General features: G+C 41.1%; 1 protein-coding gene across 2 annotated transcripts in view; it reads right to left on the bottom strand.

The window, feature by feature from the left end:
• Positions 1-24782, bottom strand: part of LOC133959432 (copine-9-like) — a 193495-nt gene extending 168713 nt beyond the window's left edge. For both annotated transcript variants that reach the window (XM_062394596.1, XM_062394595.1), the window contains exon 1: positions 24544-24782. In XM_062394596.1, the coding sequence (XP_062250580.1) occupies positions 24544-24620 (77 nt within the window). In that variant the 5' untranslated portion in view covers positions 24621-24782. The remainder of the gene's footprint in view (positions 1-24543) is intronic.

Raw genomic sequence — 24782 nt, 5'->3', positions numbered from 1 at the left:
ACAAATTCGGTTCCGCACAGGGGTTAGCAACCCTTGGCTCTGGAGCCGAATGCGTCTCCTCAGCCCCTCTGCAGTGGCTGTAAAGTACAGTGTTGTGCATATGTTTCGCGATCGCTGAACTTAACAATCAGTTTTCATATTATTAACGTGAACGTAACGATGAACGTGAGTGAACATCACGTTAATTTTTTTAATCATCATCGTATCAGGCCTTCATGAAATACCAGGAGCGGGCGTGTGTGTGTGTGTGTGTGTGTGTGTGTGTGTGTGTGTGTGTGTGTGTGTGTGTGTGTGTGTGTGTGTGTGTGTGTGTGTGTGTGTGTGTGTGTGTGTGTGTGTGTGTGTGTGTGTGTAGTGGGCTGACCGGTCTCGGGTTTCGGGGCACCGACCCCGCCCACTCGCTCAGAAGAGGGGGCAAAATTACTGTTTTGATAGTAAAGGTTTCAAACCCCTGCACACTATGGACAATACATGGCCTCACAAACAGGGGCTTGCTTGTTAGCGCTGTTTATCCAGTTTAACAGGAGAAGACGGCATGTCTCTAGATAGGACCATCTTCAGAGCTCACTGTGGCTCTCTCTGAGCGAGTGGGCGGGGTCGGAGCCCCGGTGCGCTGGCCACACACAGACACACACACACACACGCACACACACACATACCCCCCCACACACACACCCACGCCTGCTCCTGGTATTTCATGAGGGCCTGATACGATGATGATTTAAAAAAAATGAACGTGACGTTCACTCACGTTCATCGTTACGTACACGTTAATAAAATGAAAACTTATTCGCTAAGTTCAGCGATCGCGAAACATATGCACAACACAGCGCATTCGGCTCCAAAGCCGCGGGTTGCTGACCCTGTGCGGAACTGAATTTGTATGATGTATTGGACGTTTTTGCGTCTCCTGAGGCAGCGGTGTCCATCCCTTTTAGCTGTCCTCTGGAAACACTTCCGTTGTGTTGTCGCCTCTATTTGCAGCGCGTTTGTCTATTTGCAACGCATTTGTGTATTTGCAGCGCGTTTGTCTATTTGCAGCGCATGTGTCTATTTGCAGCGCATTTGTCTATTTGCAGCCCATTTCTGTAATGTGTTGTGTTGTGTTGTGAAATTGATGAAGATGTTTTCTTACTTTCCTTGTGTTTTGTCAACTTGCATGTGGCTTCTTAAGTTGCTGTTCGTTGAGCTCTCAGGGCCACCGTACAAATATGATGTTGATCTCATCAGAAACTGCGATCCAGTCAAAATCACTCCATGATCTGATTATAGGCCATGTAAACAACAATATCCACTCAGACAGGAAGCAGTGGAGGGGATACGTCCTGTTTTTGAATCCTTTTTGGTAGTTAGTGTAATTGTCCCCTGCCCTGATCACCGGTTCGCACTCCACTGTTCCCAGTTGAGAAGATCAGAGACCAAGGTCAACCTACAGAGTGGCGGTTTGTGCAGGATCTGAAGGCTGTGAATGATGCCGTAATTTCTCTATCGCCTATTGTTCCCAACCCATACACCCTGCTTTCCCAAATTTCGCCTAATGCAGTGTGGTTTTCGATTGTAGACTTATCCAACACTTTCTTTTAGTGTTCCTGTCCAAGGATAGCCAGTACTTGTTTGAAAACAAGGCATACACATTCTCACGCCTATGTCAAGGCTACTGTGAGTCTCCATCATTATAAAATCAGGCTCTCAGGAACAGTCTTGAACCACTCATCCTCACTCCTGGTTCAGCTCTCTTGCAGTATGTTGATGATCTACTAATTACCAGTCCCACACAGGAACAATGTGAAACAAATACGATCGCTTTGTTGATACATCTGGCTCGTGAGGGCCATAAGTCAGCCTCAGCAAACTACAGTTTGTTCAACAAACTGTCTTGTTTCTGGGTCATGTCGTCACAAAAGATGGCAAATCCCTGTCTGATAAGAGAGTAGAGGCTATTGTTAACATGACTAAACCCTTGAAGAAGAATTAACTTTTGTCAATCATCAGCAAATGCTCTTTCTGTAGAGTGTTCATCCCTGACTTTGCTCTTCTTGAAGCCCCTTTAGGAGCTCTGTACCATGGAAAATTGCTCACTCCTCACAAACGTGTTGTTTGGACTCCAGAGGCAGACGAGGCATTTGTCACACTGAAGAAGACGCTGCCGCAATCTCCCACTCTTGCTCTTCCTAACCCTGACAAACCTTTTGTTCAGGCTTTGGATGACAAAACCCGCTGCATGACTTCTGTCCTCCTTCAATCTCATGGTGAAAAATATCGCTCTGTCGCCTACTTCTCCGCCAAACTTGATCAGGCGGCAGCTGGCCTTCCACGTTGTTTGCCTGCAGTGGGCGCCTGTGAAAAACCTGTCCTCGCCTCACGAGTCATAATAGGTTACTCTGACTTGACACTCCTTGTTCCTCATGCTGTGTCTCTCATTCTTACAGAGCAGAAGACCTCACATCTCTCTGCTGCTCGCTGGTTGTCTTTATGTCGATAGTTCTGCTTCACGTGACCCTGTCTCTTGTACTAACTTTTTCTGTTTGTTCAGATAGCGAAGTCCTCGTCTCGAGTTATGATCACCTCTCAGCACAGGCAGCAGAGCTAATCGCACTCACGGAAACATGCAATTTGGCTACTGTTAAAACACTCACAGTCTACACTGACTCCAGATATGAGTTTGGTGTAACTCATGACTGTTGCTGTATGCAAATGTACTGCACATAAACGTGCTACGGATGTTATGGGATGTTGTCTATGATCACAGAACATTGGTTTAAGAATTGTTTCTCCACCTATGCTCAAAAATAGTCAGGCATGCGTAATCTGCGCCACACACAATGTTGGCAGGCCAGTGGCTGTAACCAGCCAGGCAGCACACCCACCACCTACTCGACCATTTGAACATCTGATGATGGACTTCATGGAGCTATATCTATCAGAAGGTAGATCTCACTGTTTAGTGATGGTCGACATGTGGTCAAAATAGGTTGAAGCCTTTCCTGCCTCAAAACAAATTGCAAGTGTGGTCACCAAAGCATTGTTAAGAGACATTATTCCACGATGGGGAATTCCTAGCAGAATTTCTAGTGAAAACGGCAGACACTTCGTAAACAAAGCTGTCAAACAACTCGGTTCTCATCTGGGTATGGATGTGCGAACACACCGTGCATATCATCCAGTTAAACTTGCAAAGTGCTGTGAAGACACAGGTCTCGCATGGACAAAAGTCCTGTCTCTGGTGCTGATGTACATGAGGATGAGAAAATGAACCAGGTCTAAACTTTCACCTTATGAGATTATTTTTGCAACTCCTCCCCACATAGGTTTGGCTCCTCCTTCTTTTCCGCTTCCATCCACAGACTTGTGTGATCAAGACATGTTGTCATATTGTGCTAACCTAACTTCTTCTCTTTCAGACATCAGGAAACAGGTGGCATCCTCCCTTCCTCATGCAGCTACTGAACCTCTTCATAACCTCCAGCCAAGCGACTTTGTGGTGGTCAAAGACTTCCACTAGAAAAAAAGCAGAATTTCCGCCAAAGGAAACCTCTGGGAATTCGCCTAATTCCTGGCAGTTAGTGCACGTTTACAGGACGCGAGTTCTGCGTTTGCCAGCAACAATAACGGGCAGTAACGGGCTGAAACATACCCCTGCTACTGCGGGGGCAGGGGGAGCAGCCGGGGAGTCGCAGAGCAAATGTGCGATCTAATTAGCATATGAATCGGAGCGAAGCCATTGGTGAGACTCACCAATAAAATGAAACCACAGACCTTTGAAACGAAAAGTGACTTGTGATTGGCTGGTAGATTATTATTAGTAAGCCTTTACCAAAAGCACTGCAGTTAATGGAGATTATACATTCATTCATGTGAATCTTGATGTTATATGTTGAACATATTGTACAGGGAAAAAACATGGTATATGTTGAGTCACAGCTTTATTGTATTTAATGCACTTATTGTAAGTCGCTTTGGATAAAAGTGTTTTAATGGAATACTGTGAAAGTTTAATAACAACAATAAGACAATTGAAGTTCAAATTATGAGGGAATTTCAGCAGAGTCAACAGCTTAGTTGGCAATGGACATGTGAATATGGTGCTGAATTTGCCAGTATTTTGGGAGGAAAAAAATATTTGGGAATTTGATATGTGAGGACACAACTGATATGCTTTATTGCACAGGGTTTTGGTTTAGGCGGAAAGACTTCTCTCAGAAAACTGTACAGTGGTGCCACTCTGTCCATTCCAACATTTTATCTTGGATGAGCTTGACAGGCAAATATTGAAATAAATTGCACTTTTTCAATTTTTTGTCATAGAATTGACCTTCATTAAAGCACACTTACTTATATAACGGAAAATCCTATAAGCTACAAATTAAGATTTTTTATTTATATTAAGCCTGGTGCACTTACGCCAGATACTTTAGTTGGAACCTTAATTAGTACCTTTTAGAAAAGGTGTTACCTCTGCACCACTGAGGGACACTATCCTGATTTGCATTTTTTAGGATCACAGCATTGTAATTTACGTGTGAAAGCCTCCCCTAGGCCTAGGAGCAAGGGGTTCACCTCCAAACATTCTCAGGCTTGTAAAACTGCAAGAAACTGGAACCCTGCATCAATTCACGGAGGTTTTCTGTGCTGCATGATGATTCTTGTGAAAAACCGTTAACCGAAAATTCTCCAGAAAATTCTTCTCTTCTTTTCATGCAGTGTTCCGAAGAAAGAACTGGCGCTCACACAGGTGGGAAGGGCCCTACCAGGTACTGCTAACAACCCACACAACAGTGAAAGTTGCTGAAAGATCCATATGGATCCACGCCAGCCACTGCAAACAAGTACCTATTCCATTTGACCTGCTGACGCCTTCAGCTGAAAGCACACACACTGATACTTCCAGAGGTTGAGAGGCACCGAGAGTTTTGTATGATTAACCACATAAGCATTCTACCACAACACAGAAGGAATCTGCCTGACATGGAAATGTCATGGCATCCATTTCGACATCCAGGTTAGTGTTTCCTCATAGGCTCACTATGCGTGTTACTCATGATCTCCTTGATTATTGTTTCGCCAAGCTCCTATAAAAGTGTCTGATGATCTAACAAAATCCTCTTTTCCTACAGTGTCCTCTCAGAACCATCCAGCACATGCAAATTTGACAAGACACGTTCCTGTCTTGTTCCCCATCCCTCCCTACCTGGACACTGACAGTACAGATGATTCTGATGACGATTCTCAAATTGAGCTTTATTAGGGCCCAAACACCGAATAGAGTGGGAGACAGTGAGGCCCAATTGAAATTGTATGGATTTTGTTTTTGTTTTTCATGCAAATGAATTGGCTTTTTGAAGGCTTTAACATGCTAATTGATACAAGAAGGCTCCTTTGATGATATAGAGATGCTATGTCATCAAAGGAGCCTTCTTGTATAAATTCATAAATATAGTAATCTAAATATTGAGCCTTCTTGTAAATTACATATTGAGCCTTCTTGTATAAATTCATCATCATGAATTTACAAAGGCATCACATGGTTTAATAATGATGATGTTTGTCTGCCCACAGGTAATCGGAAGCAGACAAATTAATATTCTACCAGAGATTCTACTGAAAATCCCTCCAACGTCAACACATCCTGTAATACAGAGTGTAATTCAAGATGACATCAAGAGTCTCAAAAAATTACTGAGGGAAAATGACATCGATGGACTGTTCCCCTGCACTGAGTTGGGTGATTTTATAACCCCACTAATTGCTGCTGTTGTATATCAAAAGAGTGATATTGGCATTTACCTTCTAAAGGAGAAGGGCACGCCAAATGCCCTGTCCCAAAAGATCTTGACACCTTTGCATTATGTTGGACTGTACAACGCACCAGCAATTTTTGCAAGGATGTTACTTGATGCAGGCGCTGATCCAAACGGGCCTTTTCCACAGCCAATCACACCTCTGCAAATAGCCGGCATTTTTGACAGGGACGATGTCATGAAAGAGCTCCTCTCTGCTGGTGCACTGGTAAACTTGATACATTCGACTAAACCTGAAGATCATTCTTTCAATCATAAAATAGCTCAGACAATTTTTAGGTTGGCTTTCAGTGGAGATGAACTTTGCTCCAAATTAAGGGATTTTGTGGAACTGAAAATTGCTGTGCTACACGGACAAAAACCAGAAGAAGTGTTTACAACTTTTGACAGTCGTATGCTAAGGGTTGATCCTCAGACTCATCTGACCATGATTGAAATTCTCTTTAATGTTACTGGGAATGATGAAGACATCTACCGCAGAAAAAGCATCAAATGGCTGAAAGAAACTGGAAATTTGAACTCCTTCATTACAGGGGCAGTGAGTCGCCTTCCAAAAATTTATCAGGAATATAAACATTATTCTATAAGGAGTGTACATGCAGTCTTTTGCACAATGGAGCAGATACCAGTTGAGCAAGCGCTGGTTATCATCACACAATTATTGGAAAGACTTGGCTACAAAGAGAGACCTGCTATTAAGCTGTTAGAAGCTGTTCAGTCAACACTATATGTGATAACACAGAAAACACAAGTCACAAATGGCTGGCAGCCCAGTTTTATTGAGAAATTGTGCAGGACAGTTGCTCCTTTTGTCAGGGATCAATACTCCTCTGACGTCCGAGTCTACACGTATGGCATAGTTGGAAACTTGCTGTCTATCGAACATGCTGTTGGCATCTTTACATCAGCAGGGATAACGTCAGTGCCAGAGGACATACTGGCATCTGCAGATATGACAATGAATGACAAGCTGAAAGAAATGCTCAGACGACTGAAAGATCATTTGAGCAAACTAAACGGGACGTATGAATGGGCAAGGAAAAAGAAGAAGCCAGAAAAGACCAAAGACCCAAATTATGAAGTTTGCAGTGCTTCCACTAATCCAGCAGTTCCAGCTGAAGCATCGGGAACCCACAACTGGCAACCAATTAGCAAAAGGTGGAGGGAAAAATTAGAGAGGCTTGTGCACTGCTTAAATACTGATGAAAGTAAAGTCACCAGAATTGGGAGCATTGCTTACATCAATGATGTTGACTTTCGTATAGCGAAAGGGAGCGAATGTACTGAAGTCTTCTTGGGGCTGAGAGGAAGTGATGGCTCTGAAATTGCAATTAAGAGAATGTCTAAAACCAACTATCAAGTGCTGAAGAATGAGAAATTACTTCTGCAACATCCAAAACTGTACGATAGCTGTGTTGTGAAATGTGTTGACTTTGCAGAAGATGAGCACTTTGGATATCTTTGTCTTCAACTTTGTGAATACACCCTGGAAGAATATTTCAGAAGCAATGATGATAATCTGCGTCCAGAGGCTCTTGTCTCTGACGTCCTTCACAGTTTAAGGACACTTCATTGTCAAGAGCCACAAATTCTCCACCGAGATCTCACACCACAAAATGTTTTGATCAGTAAGTAAAGGAGACGAATATATAGAGCAATGTAATAAACTGAAGCTGTTTTCAAACATGAACTCTGGAAAATGTCAGGACAACTGAGTCCTGACACTCTACAGACTTTGCCTTTCACATACAGACAGGAGATATTCGGGTCAGACATGTTAGGTCAGACAACAAGAAAATGTCTGAAGCATTCAGGTGATGAATGGCATCGGGGTAGAGCATCAGGGTAGAACATAATGTATGAATTCAATCCCGTAAAATGTGTGATATTATTTAGAGACAGCGGCGTCGGCCCTCATGGTCAAAAGCTAATTGGATCTTGTATTTCCAAGTGGACATCTTCTTTGCGACCTTCTATGTCACCATCCATCACTTGTTAAAAACATCCTGAACTTGCTTACGCAGCATAACAAAAAAAAATGTACTAAATATTTGGATTCATGTGGTACAACTGACTTATTTTCACTGCATCAATCTACTCCATTTATCTCACAGATGTGAACGGAAGGGCAAGATTAGCTGGTTTTGGCATGAGCAGGCTTTTGCAAAAAGACCAAATTACTTATCACACACGCAGTGCAGGAACAGTAGGCTGGATGGCCACCGAGACTTTAAAAGAAGATGGTGATATACGATACAAATCAAGCACAGATATACAGGTTAGTATTTGTGTTTCATGTATTCTCTTTATGATTAAGTGAAACCAAATATTTTGTTGATTAAACTGCTTTGCTGACTTTTCAGGTGGCAGGAATGCTGATTTATTTCATCCTCTCCGGTGGACACCATCCTTTTGGTGGTGAACGCAGTAAGCTTATCTCAAACATTCAAGAGGGGAAGTACACGTTGGACCACGTTCAAGATGTGGTGGCAAAGGATCTCATCGAGAGGATGATCGATAAAGAACCACAGAACAGACCCGGAGTGGAAGAGTGCTTGAGTCATCCCTTCTTCTGGAACAGCACAGAGTAAAATCTCTTTTTTCATAGCCAGTTATCTCAGATTATTCAGATGCTGCAGATGTATGTATTGGAGCTAGCACAGTGTTGACGTAAAGGTTTACATACAGTAGCTGTTTTCAGACACTGTGGCTCTTCCAGTTTAATGTTAAAATGGTGATTCCAAGCAGGTAAAATATTTACCATGGCCACCCTCTAAGTTTAAGATATTAGTATGTCAATATTTTCTAATAACAAGGAAATTGGAAACACACTATCTCAGAAAATTATGTGAATGTATTTTGATCGGCATTTTTGTCCATAGGCTAAATGAGAGTATTAGAAAATTGTTTTATTTGACATGACAGCACTGTCACAGCACACACACTCAAGGATATTCATTGGGATACATCATTTAATGTTTGTAGTGTCATAAGTGTCATGGCTGTTCATCACATGCAGGCACATCACATTTTGTAAAGCATGCAGTCTAAATTTGCAAGCTTCTCTTTTTTTCTCAGGAAAGTTAGATACTTGAGGGAGGTTGGAAACAAGAAGGAGGTGGCAAGCCGACAAAAAGTTAACCAGGAGTTGATTTCAATACTGGATGAATGTTCTGAGGGTGTCTTCTATAATCAGTGGAAAACTAAGGTGATTGCAACTTGAAATTCATCTTTTGAAATCCCACCACTTTGTTCTAACAAAGTCCCTTTGTCACCTTTTATAACTTTGAATATTAATTGTTTACCACTGTAGTTTTCACCCGACTTGCTGCAGAGGGTGGATGGATGGCTAAATAAACCATACCAAGAAAACATACTGGGATTACTCCGCTTCATGCGAAACCTTCACGAGCACTAGTAAGTTAAAAGGATGAATAAACTCAAAACAGTGATATTGAGATTTTTTACAACAAAATGTTCCATCACCTCCCTGAGCACCACAACTCCATTCACCTCTACCTCTAAGTTTGATTTATTTATTGGTATTAGTTGAACTAACTTTAACCTTTACATTGCACATATGTGTTAACTATATATCTGCATATGTACAGATTCTTTGCCACTGTTATATAAATTATGGCTAGAAATAATTATCCATATGAAATAATTATATAAAAATACCCTCTTATCTCTTTTAATTTTAGTTACTGTATAATTTTGGGTACAGGCCCATCAATCCGCTCAATATGCCAGATATTTATCATATTCCCTGGGAATATCCCCTGATATTTATCATATCCCCTTTATCTAGATCTGCACCAACATTGAATGGGCACTCTATTAACCCATGTCCCATCCTTCCACCAAGTCTCAAGGAATCTGTTCAGTAGATTTTGTGGAAATCCTGCTGACAAACACACAAACAAGCCAATGGCCAGGGGCAAAATCATAATCTCCTTGGCAGAGGTAAACAGTTGGTATCATGCAAGTTATGATAAGGTAGTGCTTATAGACACTGATACTTTTTAAGAGGCCACAAGCCAAAGGTTTAGAAGTTCCTAGTCTACTGTACATTCCGGATTTTTGTGGTAATATTATTCCATTTCTCTGTTTGCAGTCCCCATGATGCAGCCAGCGTTGATATGATATCACTGTTTCCTCATCTCTTTGGATGCGTTTATAAATTCACCATAAAGCAAGGATGGAATTTACAGTATCCCCTGAAGGAAATGTTCACACCGAAAAAGGCACTAGGCTCCAACTGACAAGAAGTGGAACCCGTAAACTATGAAGAACACGTCGGCCTTGCAGTTCAAGAATCTCAACACTTTTATTGTGCCAACTAATGGTGTCTAGTCCAGTACAACAAACCTGGACAGACTCTGAATGGATAATGAAACTACAACTTTAATAGAGACTATTTGAACGGGCAGTTTGCAAAGAAATTAATATTTTTGGGCTGCAATTTAAGTTGAGTGATGTAACCGAAAATCCCACTGACCAGGTGTCTCACTGCTGTGACCTTGACAAACAGGGAGTTTGCTACAGCGGAAGGACACGGCAGATAGACAAAGATGATGATTTCATGTCTGATTTTTCATATTGTTGTTAATATGAAACGCCTCTTTGTATTAGTTATTTTGTGAACTTGGGGCCAGTTCCATTTTGAACAACTGTGTGTGTTGTGTAAATTCTGCATAGTTTGCTATTGAAAAGACTCAAAGGTAACTCCAGTCTGGGAATTTCATTATTTAGAATCTCAAGATGAATTTCCATCATACTGATAAATCCACTCAAACGGAAAATATATAGAGGAATTTACGCTTCTTGAGATTTTGTACTGTTATTAAAAGGTTTCTCTTTTTTAATATTATATTCAAAATACTTGATCTATCCAAACATGTAAAAATATGATTGTAAGAAATGTTTTATCTTGTTTTGCGTGTACCCTTGTGCGAGAGCTTATGTGGTTGCAAATGTGGCTCCAGAGTCGTTTTGAGTCGAATGTGAATGTCTCTTTAAGGAAAAAGCAGATAATATATATATATATATTCAATTGTTTACGACCTTTTTACAAACAAACATTACATATTTAGTGCAGGAGTTAATGGGGCTGTTGGGCCTTTTGCAAAAGTATGTGCTTGACCATTAGCCATTCCGATTCATTGTATTCTAAAGTCATTTTACACATCTTTGTGTCAATTTCAGCAGATTTTGCTGAAGTAGAAAGATCTGTGAAATTGAATTGGCTCTAAGTGGAAAAAAAGTGAGAAATCAACAATCAAGCTATTTTCAGAGTTATCTCTTATCAATATCTATTTAGTTGTATAGACTCACACCAGTTCAGTGATGCACAACCTATTCTTGTTTCACAGTTGCTCTAAAGCAAAGGTGTCCAAACTTTTTTCCCCGAGGACCACATGCAGAAAAACATAGGAAGGACTGGGCCACTCACCAGACGTGAGGTATTCTGCCTCACTTCTACTGCACTGCTATTTGCAAAATTAAGTTCAAGTCAGTATCCGCCGCCACACACAATAGTAACTAGCTGTTAGCTAGCTAGCTTATTTTCTGGCTAGTTAATTTCTAGTTTTATTTAGTTGATCTAGCTATAGCCATTTTCCAAATTTTTACTTTGCCATACTTTTCGCACGGCTTTCATCAAGTCAAGTCATAGGACCATGGTCAGAATTGTGACATTTCCTCAAACCTTGTAAACATTGAGGTGCGGCGAAGGTTCATCCTTCGCCAAAGGAGACGATGTTGTCATAACTCCACTGTGCATTTTCCTATAGTGGCCATTTTGGCTATTTTCCACTTATTAACTTTGACGAACTTGTCGTAGGGCTTTCATCGGATCAACTTCAACTTCTGGGAATGTCATCCCAACAAGAGGAGACGATATTGTCATAACTCCACTGTGCATTGTCCTATCACCACCAAACTTCTGTCTCATGATAAGAGTCAAAGCTTGAACAGCTCTATGTGTCAATATTTCCTCAGGGTCATAGCGCCACCTACGGATTCACCATGAAACAGGAACTACTTTGTAAATCCAATCTGCATTTTCCTACCGGCACTGTACTACTGACCTATGATCACAATCCTGACCTGAACAGCTCCATATATTAATATTAGTGCAAGGTCACAGTGCCACCTACTGATCAGTGTGAAAATGAAGTTGCTTTAACATTGTCCAATTGACACAAAATTGCTCACGCTACATCAGAGCCCCTACTTGAACAGATCTATTAGTCTTTATGTACTAATACTGATGGAGCCCCCTATTGGCAACAGGAAACAAGCTTTGCTTTACAATTATCATTCTATTTAGATAACAGTTTCACAGTGAGATGTGCAATTGATAGTGTGGACCGTAATGAGCAAGTGTACAAAACGCATGCAATGCGGAGACGTGCGCTAGGTCATTGATCGCTCTCTCCACTAACCGAAACAGGCTTCAAACTGAGATTAGTTTTCTCATAATGTTACAAATTTGTTGTTGTAAGCTCTCTTTTTTTTCCTTCAACATGGTCTTAATACTCCATTGTAGAAAAGATCATTAACATCAACAAACAGAGCAAATATAGCAAAAATCCTGGTATGTGACTTTCAAAATTACAACATCCTACAACAGACTCTTACATTACCCACTCAGTCAGCCCTGTGATTGATTGGTGTAATATGGGCACCATTTAAATGTGTTGTCTTTTTTTCAGTCAACTCAGCTGCAAACACAAATGCGAAAGAGTAGCGAGGGAAATGAATCACACACAAACATCAAATCACTGTCAGAATCACGACCCATATTCCCTCCTAACGTCCTGACACATCACTGACGACTGATAGTGATTTTCTTTTAAAAACAGCGTTCAGTGAAGAGGATCAGTAAGTGACACATTGAAAGATTCCTCTCTCCGGGGCTTGTAGCTGTCAGGGAGATGGGGGAGGAGGGAGTCAGGGTGACTGCAGGGAGATGCACCGTGTATCTTCACATGTTCATGCTGCTCTGACCATGTACATTTCCAGTATACTCGTGTTCATGCGTGCCCTTCTCTTTATTAGGCCCCCCTTGTCAATATAGTGTGACAGTTTGTATTATACAAACTGTACATATATATGCAACAGGGCTGAATGGTCACAAAGAAACCAGAACCCTAGAAAAGTAGGAAAACCCCATTGAAATCTGAAAAGATACTTTTATTAGCAGAAATCAATATGACTGTTGCGTGAAATAGCCCAGCACAGTACTATGTCATGTGGGTCACTCCATTTGTCAGCCTCTAATGAACAACATTTCCCGTAAGCCCAAGACTGTCACTGGTTAAATGTCACTTGCTCATAAGACCAGCCAGATGAGTGAGGAGCTATGAGAATAGACCTGTCCATCTCCATAGTCCACACATAAGCACAATCTCTTTCTTCTATTTTAAACCTGATCCCAGGAGAACAGAGGGGATAAATAGCAATAGGGAAACAGGTAATGATGACATATAGTGAGTTCAATGGAGAAATATCATGGGAGCTGTGTTTTTCATAGAACCAAATTCATTAGCTTAGGTTACCTTTGTTATATTTTGAAAGTTAGAATTTTAATATCTGATAAAATCCTAAAGAACATGTTTAAGGATCCCAGAAAACACATTTATGTCCGTCGGAGACCCCTTCCAATCTATTATATAGTTATAATTATGCTCAGATTTTTTTCAATTAAACTCCACAAATTATTATCTGAGAAATAAACAACAATTTCTCAAAAATAATGCCCTAGGTAGCAATGTTTAAAAAAGAGAAATAGTCCTGTATCCCCCTTGTTCCTGATCCACAAAGTTCAATGGATTCTTTCCAGACCCACTCCACATTTTTCCATCAGGATTTGTTGTAATCCATACAGGAAACTTTCCATAATCCTGCTAAATAATGGACAGACAGACAAACAAAAGAATAACCTCTTTGGCACTGGGGGTTAGCAACCCAAGGCTCTGGAGCCACATGTGTCTCTCTTTAGCCCCTCTGCAGTGGCTCTTTGTGGCTTTGACCAAATATAACATGAAAAATTAATTTTCTTTTTATTGAATTTTTCTTATTATTGCACAGTGGATAATATTTCAAAGGGAACGCATCTTATCTTGGGACTTTGGGTGATACTTTCACACTGATATAAAAATATATATATTTCGTCCACTAAAATATGCATCATATCCTTTATACCTCTACTGCCCCTCGACGTAGTATCCGACTCAATCCCTTTGTAAGCTATCCATGGAAGAATCCCCCAAAGTCTTGGAGGATAAGAGCTTAATTCTGCATTGATGGATTCTTTTACATTCACTGCCAACAATGGTGGCTTACCAGTGTGCTTGATATGTGGAGGAAATTATAACAATTTCAGAACAAGCACACATCATATGCTGAATAGTACCAAGGTGGAGATGGGCTAAACCTGGAACCGCTGCAGAAAGCTGCGCAGAGCAAATATGTGTTCAAGAAGTGGATCAAGTCTCCACTGCTGCTGCTAGTTTCTTGGCAGCTAATAAGGAAAGGCATGGAAAGCTGTTTACAGGTGGAGAATACATGATAGAATTGTTCATTAAAATATCAGAGCATTTTTTCTCGGACTTCAAAAACTAACGGGAGATTGTTCCGAAAATTACACGTGTCTAACTGCGAAGACCACCAAGGACAGGGCCATTACAGTAACAACAAACATTACCAGTCAACAAATTGAGGAAAACAATTCAGCTGCAGTATGCTCAATCGCCTGTGACGAGTCGGTGATGGAAAACAATATTAAGCAGACAGCCTTGTTATGCAGATAGTGAACTCTGGGGTTTGATTTGGATTGTTTGAAAGCCAAAGAATTTAACAGCATCCACATGGTGTCGGTGCTACCAATGGGGCACCTAGTATGAGAGGAGCACAGAATGGATTTGTGACTTAACTTCAGAAATGGCTTGAGCAAAAGCTGCTCATGTTTCAATGCATTTCGCTCCAAGAAGCACTGTGTCTTGTGAGGAAACACCTTTTCAATCCCTCTGTCCACTTCACTTGTTATAGGTTGATTTTATTTCTAAATTCACTATCAATCAATCAATCAATCAAATTTTATTTGTATAGCCCATATTCACAAATTACTATTCATCTCATAGGGCTTTAACAGGGTGTGACATCCTCTGTCCTTAACCCTCAGCAAGAGTAGGGAAAAACTACTAAAAATCCTTTTAACAGGGTAAAAATACGTAGAAACCTCAGAGAGAGCCACATGTGAGGGATCCCTCTCCCAGGACGGACAGAAGTGCAATAGATGCCACGTGCAGGAAAACATCATCAAGATTTAAAGTCTTCAAGATTAAAGATTAAAGTCTCTAGCAGCATTTGATGAGGGTAAGCATCCCGAAGGACAACCCCAACATGACATGCCAAGCAGTCCCGCTGCAATCACAGTCCATGGTCAGCAACCAGCAGGACCACGATCCACCATCCAGACCAGAACGCCACTCCAGTCCTCAGTCACCGTCCATCGCCACCCATCACGAGCCGCCGCCGCGGTCCTGGTCCAATGCCCATACCCGATGCCAACGCGACACAGGGTCCTACACCACCACCACGATCAGCCCACATGACACAGAATCCGCCACACAGGGCCTGCCACTACCACCACGATCAGCCCACATGACACAGAATCCGCCACACTGGATCCACCATCGCGACCCCCTGTGCGCGATCAACAAACCGCAATCCATGGTGCGGCCACAGAGGCCCTGGATCTGCGGGTGATAAAGCAAAGGGATTCCGGGGAAGGGGGATAGGGATGGAGAAGAGGAAGGAGAAGCTGGAAAGAGAAGCTCCGTGTGTCATGTGTCATAAAATAGAACAAGTAACGTTCTGCCGCACTAATTAGCTCTAACTATACGCTTTATCAAAAAGGAAGGTTTTGAGCCTACTCTTAAACGAACAGATGGTGTCTGCCTCCCGAACTGAAAGTGGTAGTTTATTCCACAGCAGAGGAGCTTGATGGCTAAAAGCTCTGGCTCCTAATCTACTTTTAAAGACTTTAGGGACGACAAGTAGGCCTAAATTCTGGGAGCGGAGTGCTCTAGCGGGTTTATAAGGTACTAACAGCTCTTTAAGGTAAAATGGCGCCATATTATTAAGGGCCTTGAAGGTGAGGAGGAGAATTATAAATTCTATTCTGGATTTAACTGGAAGCCAGTGTAGTGGTGCTAACACAGGAGAAATGTGCTCTCTTTTCTTTGTTCTCATCAGGACACGTGCTGCGGCATTTTGGACAAGCTGTAGAGTCTTTAACGACTTACTGCTGGAGCCTGATAATAATGAATTACAATAGTCCAGTCTCGATGTAACAAAGGCGTGGACTAGTTTTTCTGCATCTTTTTGCGAAAGGACTAGCCTGGATGCCAGACGAACTTAGCCCCGCCCACAACATTTTTGGTCGGGCAGTTCAGTCTGGAGTCGCTCCGTTGAGGAAAAATGATGCCCGACCGGGCCAATCAGATTGTCAGGGCGGGCTTTATACGATGATTGACAGATGATCAACGGTAACGTAATCAACCACGTCATCAAAGTGCCCTTGGGTTGAATTCATTTTCAACAAACATGCCTGCCGCTGGTGAGCTGAGATGTGTAGATGCTGCCATTGAGTCTGTTTTTAGAAGACATCGACAGCGCATTCATTTTGAAAACGGAACACAGAACGTGGACGCGACGGCAAAGCACCGTGCTAATCCCTATCGCGCCGGCACTTGGCTGTTCACAACGGACACTGAAGCGACGCTGGGCAGCGCTAATAATATCACCCGTTGATCCAGTAGATCGCTGCACGGCTTTGTGCCAGTCACATCGGAGGCTGAAGCACCGCGCTGCGCCAAGGCTGCTTCAACCTCCGGTGTGACCGGCACAAAGTTTTAACATGGGAGTGGATGGGAGCCAGCTGTAATTTAAGGCTTGATGCTGCACTGAAATGTCCGGTGTGAACCCGGGTTAGTAAATAACTCACAAATAATGTTTCCTAATGGAAGCATATATAATGAGAATAAAATTGGGCCGAGCACAGAACCCTGGGGAACACCATGGTTTACTTTGGTGCGCACAGATGACTCATCATTAATTTGCACGAATTGGGAGCGATCAGAAAAGTACGATTTAAACCAGTTAAGGGCGGTTCCATTAATGTTAATTAACTGTGTGAGTCTTTGTAATAGAATTTGATGGTCAATTGTGTCGAATGCTGCACTGAGATCTAACAGAACGAGGACAGACACAAGTCCCTGATCTGAGGCTATTAAAAGGTCTCAAATCACTATGAACTATATACTATATAGGTCTATATAACAATATAACTAAGTGAGGAAAAGAGAGATAAAGATATACTCATCTATGTATTCTGGTATAGCATCACCCTGTAAGCTTAAAGCAAGGCTTGGTAGTCTTGGGAAATTGAGCAAGAGCAGACTACTAAAAAATGATACATCCCACCTCATGTCAGTCAAAGCTCCATCCCCAAAACACATGAACGTGCACAGCCTGACAACTGCTTTGATCTCTGCTTCAGAGACCAAAACAGTTGTATGTGTCTGTGTGTCTGTGGTGTTTGTGTCTCCCTGCCTCTCCGGCTGAAGCATCCTGTCATGCACAGTGAGAGCACGGAAAGGTGCCTGCAGGCTGGCAGGTCAGTTAGTGAGGTACAGATACACCGACCAATCATTTAATTTGGTCTGAATGAAATGATTGCTCCATGTTTATTTCAGTCCTGCACAAGCCAGACACCAGGTGACTTTATTTATTGATGGTTTGGAAATGAGGAGGGTTTGAACTAATAGGATACAGTGTTACAAGCCTTCCTTAAAAGAAAGGAAGCTATAGGTGACGGAAATTTCTGAAAACGTATTGTTTCACCTGGGTGTCATTTCTCAGAAACAATTATTGGAAACATCAAGACATAATTACTAAGTACTTTGTGTATTAACAGTTAATAATGCCCTGCCAAAACTGAACATCAGTCAGTCAAGTACACTCCTGATCAAAATCTTAAGACCAGTTAAAAAATTGCATGAATTTTTGCATTTTGCACTGTTGAATCTTAGGAAGGTTCTAAGTAGAGTTTCAAAATGCAAAAAGAAGAAATGGGAACAAGAGCCCAAAAGTTGTTAGCAGGCAATTTATCGAAAACAACAATTTAACTGAAGTAGGCTGTTCATCAGCTGATCAATTTTTCAGAGGCGGTGGTCTAGTGGCAGAAACTTGGACTATGGGCAGAGAAGGTCTCTGGTTCGTCTCTGTTTCGACTCTACGGAGAGCAACAAAAGACGAACCTGGATTGATCTGTCCAAAAATCCAAGAGTCTCCCTACCCTGTCTAGTGCCCATGAGCAAGGCACCTTACTCCCCCAACATCTGCTCTCCGAGCGCCGTACATGGTCGCTCACTGCTCTGTGTGTCCTGCACCAGATGGGTAAAAAGCAGAGACTAAATTTCCCTACCTGCATGAGTGTGCCTTTGCATGTCTGTGCATGTGTTTGGGACGAATAAATGGATCTTAAGATCTTAAAAGTAGACCACTACTCCAAAAAAAAAAAAAACTCCTAAAACAGAAATTAAAGTGTCAAAAACTGACTCGGTAATGAGTAGCTCCACCATTATTGTTGATCACTTCAAAAATTCGTTTTGGCATGCTTGATGCAAGTGTTTCCAAAAGGGTAGTGCGAAGATGGCTTCACGAAGGGCATCCACTGTCTGGAACTGAAGTCCATTTTTGTAAACTTCCCTTTCCATCCATCCCCAACTGTGTTTGAACACAAGTAATTCTCTGATTAAATATGAAAAACAAAATCTCGCAAACTATTCATCTTATCAAATTTACACAGGGCATGTGTATTGTCAGTGGTCCAAAGATTTGCAGTGATAAATTTTATGTGATACGTTCAATATTAACAAAATGTGAACAAACAGGCGACCAGCACTCTGTAGCAATGTCAATTGGGACCGCCTCCACACAGTGTATCTTCAGTCTGCAGACCGAGTTGAATATGTCTTCTTCTTATATGTCCTCAAAGAAACTACAGCAGGTCGATAACTGGGTCAAACCATATGGGACTGATACAGATATTCAAAGGAGCTGATCTCCACCATTGAAACAATATTCATAGAATCACTTCCTGTTTGGCAGTTTGTCTACAAGTAAAGGTATAAGATTTTGTATTAATTTGTAACCCCGCTCTCCCCTACTGGTTTGGAAATAGTAACGCGTTAGATTACTCGTTACTGAAAAAAGTGATCAGATTAGAGAAACGCGTTACTAAGTAACTAAGTAACGCGTTACCGGCATCACTGTCAATGAGACCTCCAGTTAGCTTGCTCTGAACACACATTCAACCCTCAGCCTTATATTTCGTGTTTGATTATTTTGTGCAAATGATGATAGTAATGTGTCCTTTAAAGTGAGGAGTGGATATTGAGGTATTGGACCTGTGTAATTTGCATCTGATGGTCAAAAGACCAGAATTCATTTCCTTACGACATTATAACCTGCCCTGTGATGTATTTTCATACCTGATGTCTAAGTTTTGCTACACTGTGCACTCTAAATATTGCATTCTCACATGCAACAATTCCTTTCTACTTTTTGATTTATTTGTTGTTATGTTTGGTTAATTTGTGCACATAAGGTGGTGGTGTATTTCCCAGGGGAAAGACTGGTCCGTTCTCTGCAGAGAGCTGACACGCAGGGTTTGGGACTTTATTATTACTCATTAATCTCACTTTGCAATGGCAAATGTTGCGGTACAAACATCTGAGAGAGGCTATGAAACCATATACAACACAATTTATCATGAGGAAGTGTGTGACTTTCAAAATATGGTCTTAACACAAAGTGAGACTTCTGTTGTGTCACTGCTCATGATTTGTTTTATGAATGATGGATAATGCAGATTTCTGGGAAGTAAAAGTACCTTGCTGAAACAGTAGAAAGCTTAAGTGCACCATGTAAAGCTTTAAAGCTAATGTTACTCTGAAGGTGTGAACAGGCAGGTGCTAAATTTGAACTTGCAGATGCTAGGACAGCGATAGAATGTATGCTTTAGCACCCTTTCAGGCATTAACTAAAATGTTTTAATAAATTATTTTTTATGACGAAAAAAGTATAAATCATATGTCTCATAATCAGTCAAGTTATATCCTCTCTGGTACCCCAAGGGGGCCCTCTAAATTAAACTGGTATTAAACACGATTTTGTCCGAATTCATTTTCAGCTAATTAAAGGGATGACTGCAATCACAAAATATAATTATTATAAACTTTCTTGGCTATAACATCAATTTCAGTCAATTCCCGGCATTAGAGAGCCATTTTTATACTTGGCAGTCAGGGACACATGGTGGGTTAATATTGGGGTTAATAGGTGCTTTGCTCACAAGAAAGGAGAGGTAATTTATTTCCCCCTGCCTCATTGTAATGATCCAGTTGCAGACTGCAGGGTGCAGGCTGCCTTGAACACTCAGCTTGTCTAATAGGATCCTGAGGAGAAGCGGCAGTTTGGGTGGCAGGCTGGCAGCCACTTATATAAGACAGAATTCAAACACAGGCCATTCTATCTGACTGCCTGTGTAACCAACACACACTGCACGCTGCCATCTGACAAATGCAACATGCTGACACTGCAGCCAAACCTGAGTCATCTTCCGAACCGTTCTTATTTTAAGTTGGTGCTTCAGTGTTTAGTGACAATATGGAGATATTTTTGGGCGGCTGGACTGACGGTTACCAGGCTGCGTTCGCGTCTGACCTCGGGGAATGTTAACATGCTCATCTTTCTCAACACAAACCCGTAGGCTGGGGCTGTATGTGAGTTACTGGTTATTTTTATGAAGCTTTCTCGACTCTGTGCCTTGTTTGATAGTTTTGAGTTACATCTTGTCAGACGTAAGTATTATATAGATGTGGTTAAGTTGTTGTTTAACATGATGTTTTTTATATTATTATTATTATTATATTATTTTGAAGAAAAAAAAAACGAGGGTCAGTTTTGTTTGGTAGCACCAGCTTCTAGCTGTCGGCTCCGCTGCTTAAGATTACGGCAGCGCATATTTTGTTCATCTTGTAATAAAGATCTCAATGAGGAAACACGCTTTGTTTTTTCACTGCATTTTAATTTAGCCTATAAATAGTGAATTTTTGAACTTGAAAATATGAATGATTAATCGAAAATTCGTCATTAATTCTCCCGACGATCGATGAAGACTATTTAATCGAACGCCCATCCCTAATTGTCACTGAATACTCAACCTTTCAGATATCAAATATCAGTTTTACACTGATAGAGCTTTGTATTTACACATTCATTATTTTTGTTGGTTTTAGTATCTTGATGTAATCGAAATATAATTACATCTCCTAATGCAAATGAAGTACTCGTCAAAGTGAGACAGTTTCAGATCTTGATATAAATTGGAACAATGTTGATATCAGCAGAGGCTTTTCCCTTCTTGCCTTGTAGTTTTCTAATTGCTGTGCACAATGGGTCTCCCCTTCTATTTCTGTCCCACTGTGACGTCAAGCAGCTTTCACGTACAGTGTAAAATATTTAAAGCAGATATGACTTGATGCTGCTGCCTGTGTGTCTTAACATTATAATTCTGTACACAGACGCCATTCTTCCTCACTCTCCCCTGACCCGTTTCCCTTTCCACTCAGGTCTCTGATTTGAAAAGGAACCTCTGTGTCAAGCATGTGAGCCAAAATGGGTAAAGGAAACCACCTCATTACCACCTGCAGTGGTAATGCAGAGCCCTTTAGACATCAAGTCACGTAATCACCTTCAGATAGCCTACTCTGACCGCTCATCAGCACTCATGCAGTAATGAGACTTTGGGCTAAATGAGAAAGTTTTAAGACGCTTAGTAAGCAGTAAAGTGAGGATCAAAGGTTGGCTTGTTTGGGAAACTGCAGCTTTTCCGATGAGAAGGAAAAAGAAGATGAAGCTAATGCCTTGTCAGCACTGGGAAAAGAGGGGAAAGCTAAATGGATGGCAGCTGGGTTTAGTTTTAATACCCTTTTCCAGCATGTATACCTAAACAAATAAAGTTTGTAATCCAAATGATTTTCTTAACATCATTTTGATACTATTTATGGTCAACATTCCCACATAGGAAATTACAAGTTTCATATCAATTTGCAAGATATTCCCAGGAAATGACAATTATGATGATTTAGAACATAAACATGCTGCAGGACAGCACTGTTGACTGTTCTGAACCTGATTGTTAGGAATGGGCTGTTCTCCTGTCCTGTGTTGATGCTCCACAGCTATTTCAGAATGATTTCTTGTCATAAAGTGTGTACTCCTCAAACAGTTCTACAATATACAGACACTTTTTATTGTTTGACTGCAGTCTATGGAGCAGAGTGAGGTAAGTTCATCCTACCTGTTTTATCCACAATGAAGTTGTTGTGCACCCATGACAAACCAGATTCTATTTTATTTTAATACTAATAAAATGAAACTGGATTTGCTTGATTGCTATTCACATGTATGAATTGTACAAGTTTGTATTTTTATTACATACATTGCATGTTGGCCTATTTTATTATTTATGATTGGGGACAGGTGTGAGTGTAGGAATGTGTATCTGTATGGATACTTTTTTTAGTTGCTGCACAACAATTTTTTTTTATTATTTTGTGCAATGACAACAAAGTATTTATGGATTTCTGATTTATATTTCAGAGGTCTGTTAAGGTATCAACACAATCTTTAGACCCAAGATCACAGCTTATCAACATGAAAGCATTGTAATTTAGCTTGATATAAAGCACTACAGAAATTAAATGAATGTTGGGCTTTGACTTTATAGACAAGTTGCTGAAGAGGACGTGATTCTCTGAATGCAATGACAGAGATCAGCACCAGTGACTCCCTTTTGGTGTAATAAAAGAAACAAATCATCAAAATGTTCTGGTGGGGCATTTTGGCAGTTGGTTATTCAAGGACGTAGAAGAAATCATGTACAACTCGATCCACAGACTGATATTTAAGGGCCCGCCCCCACTGACTGAATGGCGCTGTTTGAATATTTTTTTCAAATTCTATTAATATTGAACACATCTTGTGTCTTTATTGCACAATGCTCTAACTTTCACTTTTGCAGTCCTCAAACGTAAATCCAGCAACGGTAAACATGGAGGTGAGTTATTGCTTTTGAGATGGGATTAATGAGTCAAAGCTGGAAAAGAGAAGAGCACTGGTATGAAGCATATAAAAACCATACAGGAGTGCTCGACAATTCGGGCACCTTCAGCGCTGAAGTGACCATGATCATTAAAGACAATGTGAAACAAATATTGACTAGTGCAGCTTTAAGGATTATAATCATTTTAGGGAAGGTGTTTCAAAACAAAAGCTTCAAAGTGAACGTGAAGCATACGCAGCCTAACCTGCACTCAGTGCAGGGTCACACAAACTCACACATTCACTTCCAGTGGCCAATCCTGTGGCTTTGGGTGGAGTTCAACTTGGGTGAACTTTGACCAGAGATATTCACTTAACATTCAGATATGTGAGTCATTAAGACATTTTTTAAGTGATGACCTGTGTACATATAAAAAAATCTCATTTAGTGATCCAGTTTACCCAGTGAAGTGTAATTATCAAGGAATAAGAACCTGAATGTCTGTAGAATCTATTCCCTCTCACCAGCCAGGAGGGTAGTTGTAATGAAATCTGAAGTGTTTAGATCAGTCAGTTAACTTTCAGTAAACAAACCAGCTCTAATACAACATTGATGATGCCTCACTCCAGTGAATGGGGCTGGACCCACCTGAGTTGACTACAGTCACTGTTACAAGGATTAATTACACCTGCTTGAGAGAGGCCTGCTTGGTAACTGTGACCGACCATCATCGCCATAACACTAACACAAACGTCAGCAATGAAGCCCTCAACAGCAGTGTGACATTTTGCTTTTCATGCTCTTTAACAAAAGAAGAATCACTTCACCAAGTCGCATAGTGAGATGAAAATGGTGAGTTTCACTGGCTCTCTTTACTGTACCCCTCGTATTCCTTTTATTTTGGTAATCTCTGTCTCCGGCAATGACTTCAATGATTCACCAAATAAATGCCATCACTTCACATTAGACATTTCCTGTTTGCAACACTTATTTGATCATGAATACAGTTCATTTAGCTTTTTATCAGGTTCTTAATAAGAAGCATCTTTTTACTGAGGCATAGGCTGCAACAACCAACAGGAAAATAATAAAAACTAAAAAACTTCCCCTCAATTAATTTATTAAACCTTACATTTTGTATTACAGCGTGACTGAGTTATAGATAGGATTCCTGTTTGTCTTCCTCTCCTCGTCTGATCAGAACTGTTCCAAACACAGTCTACTCAGCGCATCCATGTGATGTGAGAGTTGCACTCTCTCCAAAGCACTCAGAATAAATCCTGGTGCTGCTGGTTGCTGCGCCCCCACGCACTTCTACACCCACAGCACATGCTAATTCTTCTTTAAGGAAAAAAGAGCTGGTCCGTGCACGGTAAAGATGCACGATGCTGACTGACAGCAGGAGGAAAAGTCTGATAATGAATAGAAACCGGCTGGAAATTACGCGCAGTGATTTCAGAGGCTCATAAACAAACTGACTTAAAACAGATATAAATATCTTAATGCAACAAAAACAAACTCAGTGCCATTGAATGTTGTAAGAAGATGCTTGTTTCTTACCTGCAGGAGACGGTGACTTCAATCTTTGTAGCAGGTACGATGGAGTTGAGTGGGTCGAAATCTCCTATTGTCGCCATGGCTCAGGCTTTCTATAATCACTCAGTCTATCAATCAATCACTCAATCCTCGAAGTTTGGATTTATAGCACAGCTTTAAAAAACACTCTGTGTTGGCTCCACAGCTGGATGAGAGACTGAAGCAGCCGGAGCCGTTTGTAGTAATAGTTGCTGCTGACGGTG

This window comes from Platichthys flesus, chromosome 2 (genome assembly GCF_949316205.1).
Source record: "Platichthys flesus chromosome 2, fPlaFle2.1, whole genome shotgun sequence".
Lineage (NCBI taxonomy): Eukaryota > Metazoa > Chordata > Actinopteri > Pleuronectiformes > Pleuronectidae > Platichthys > Platichthys flesus.
The sequence above is the reverse complement of the archived record's forward strand: the minus strand, read 5'-3'. Positions and strand labels throughout refer to the sequence as shown.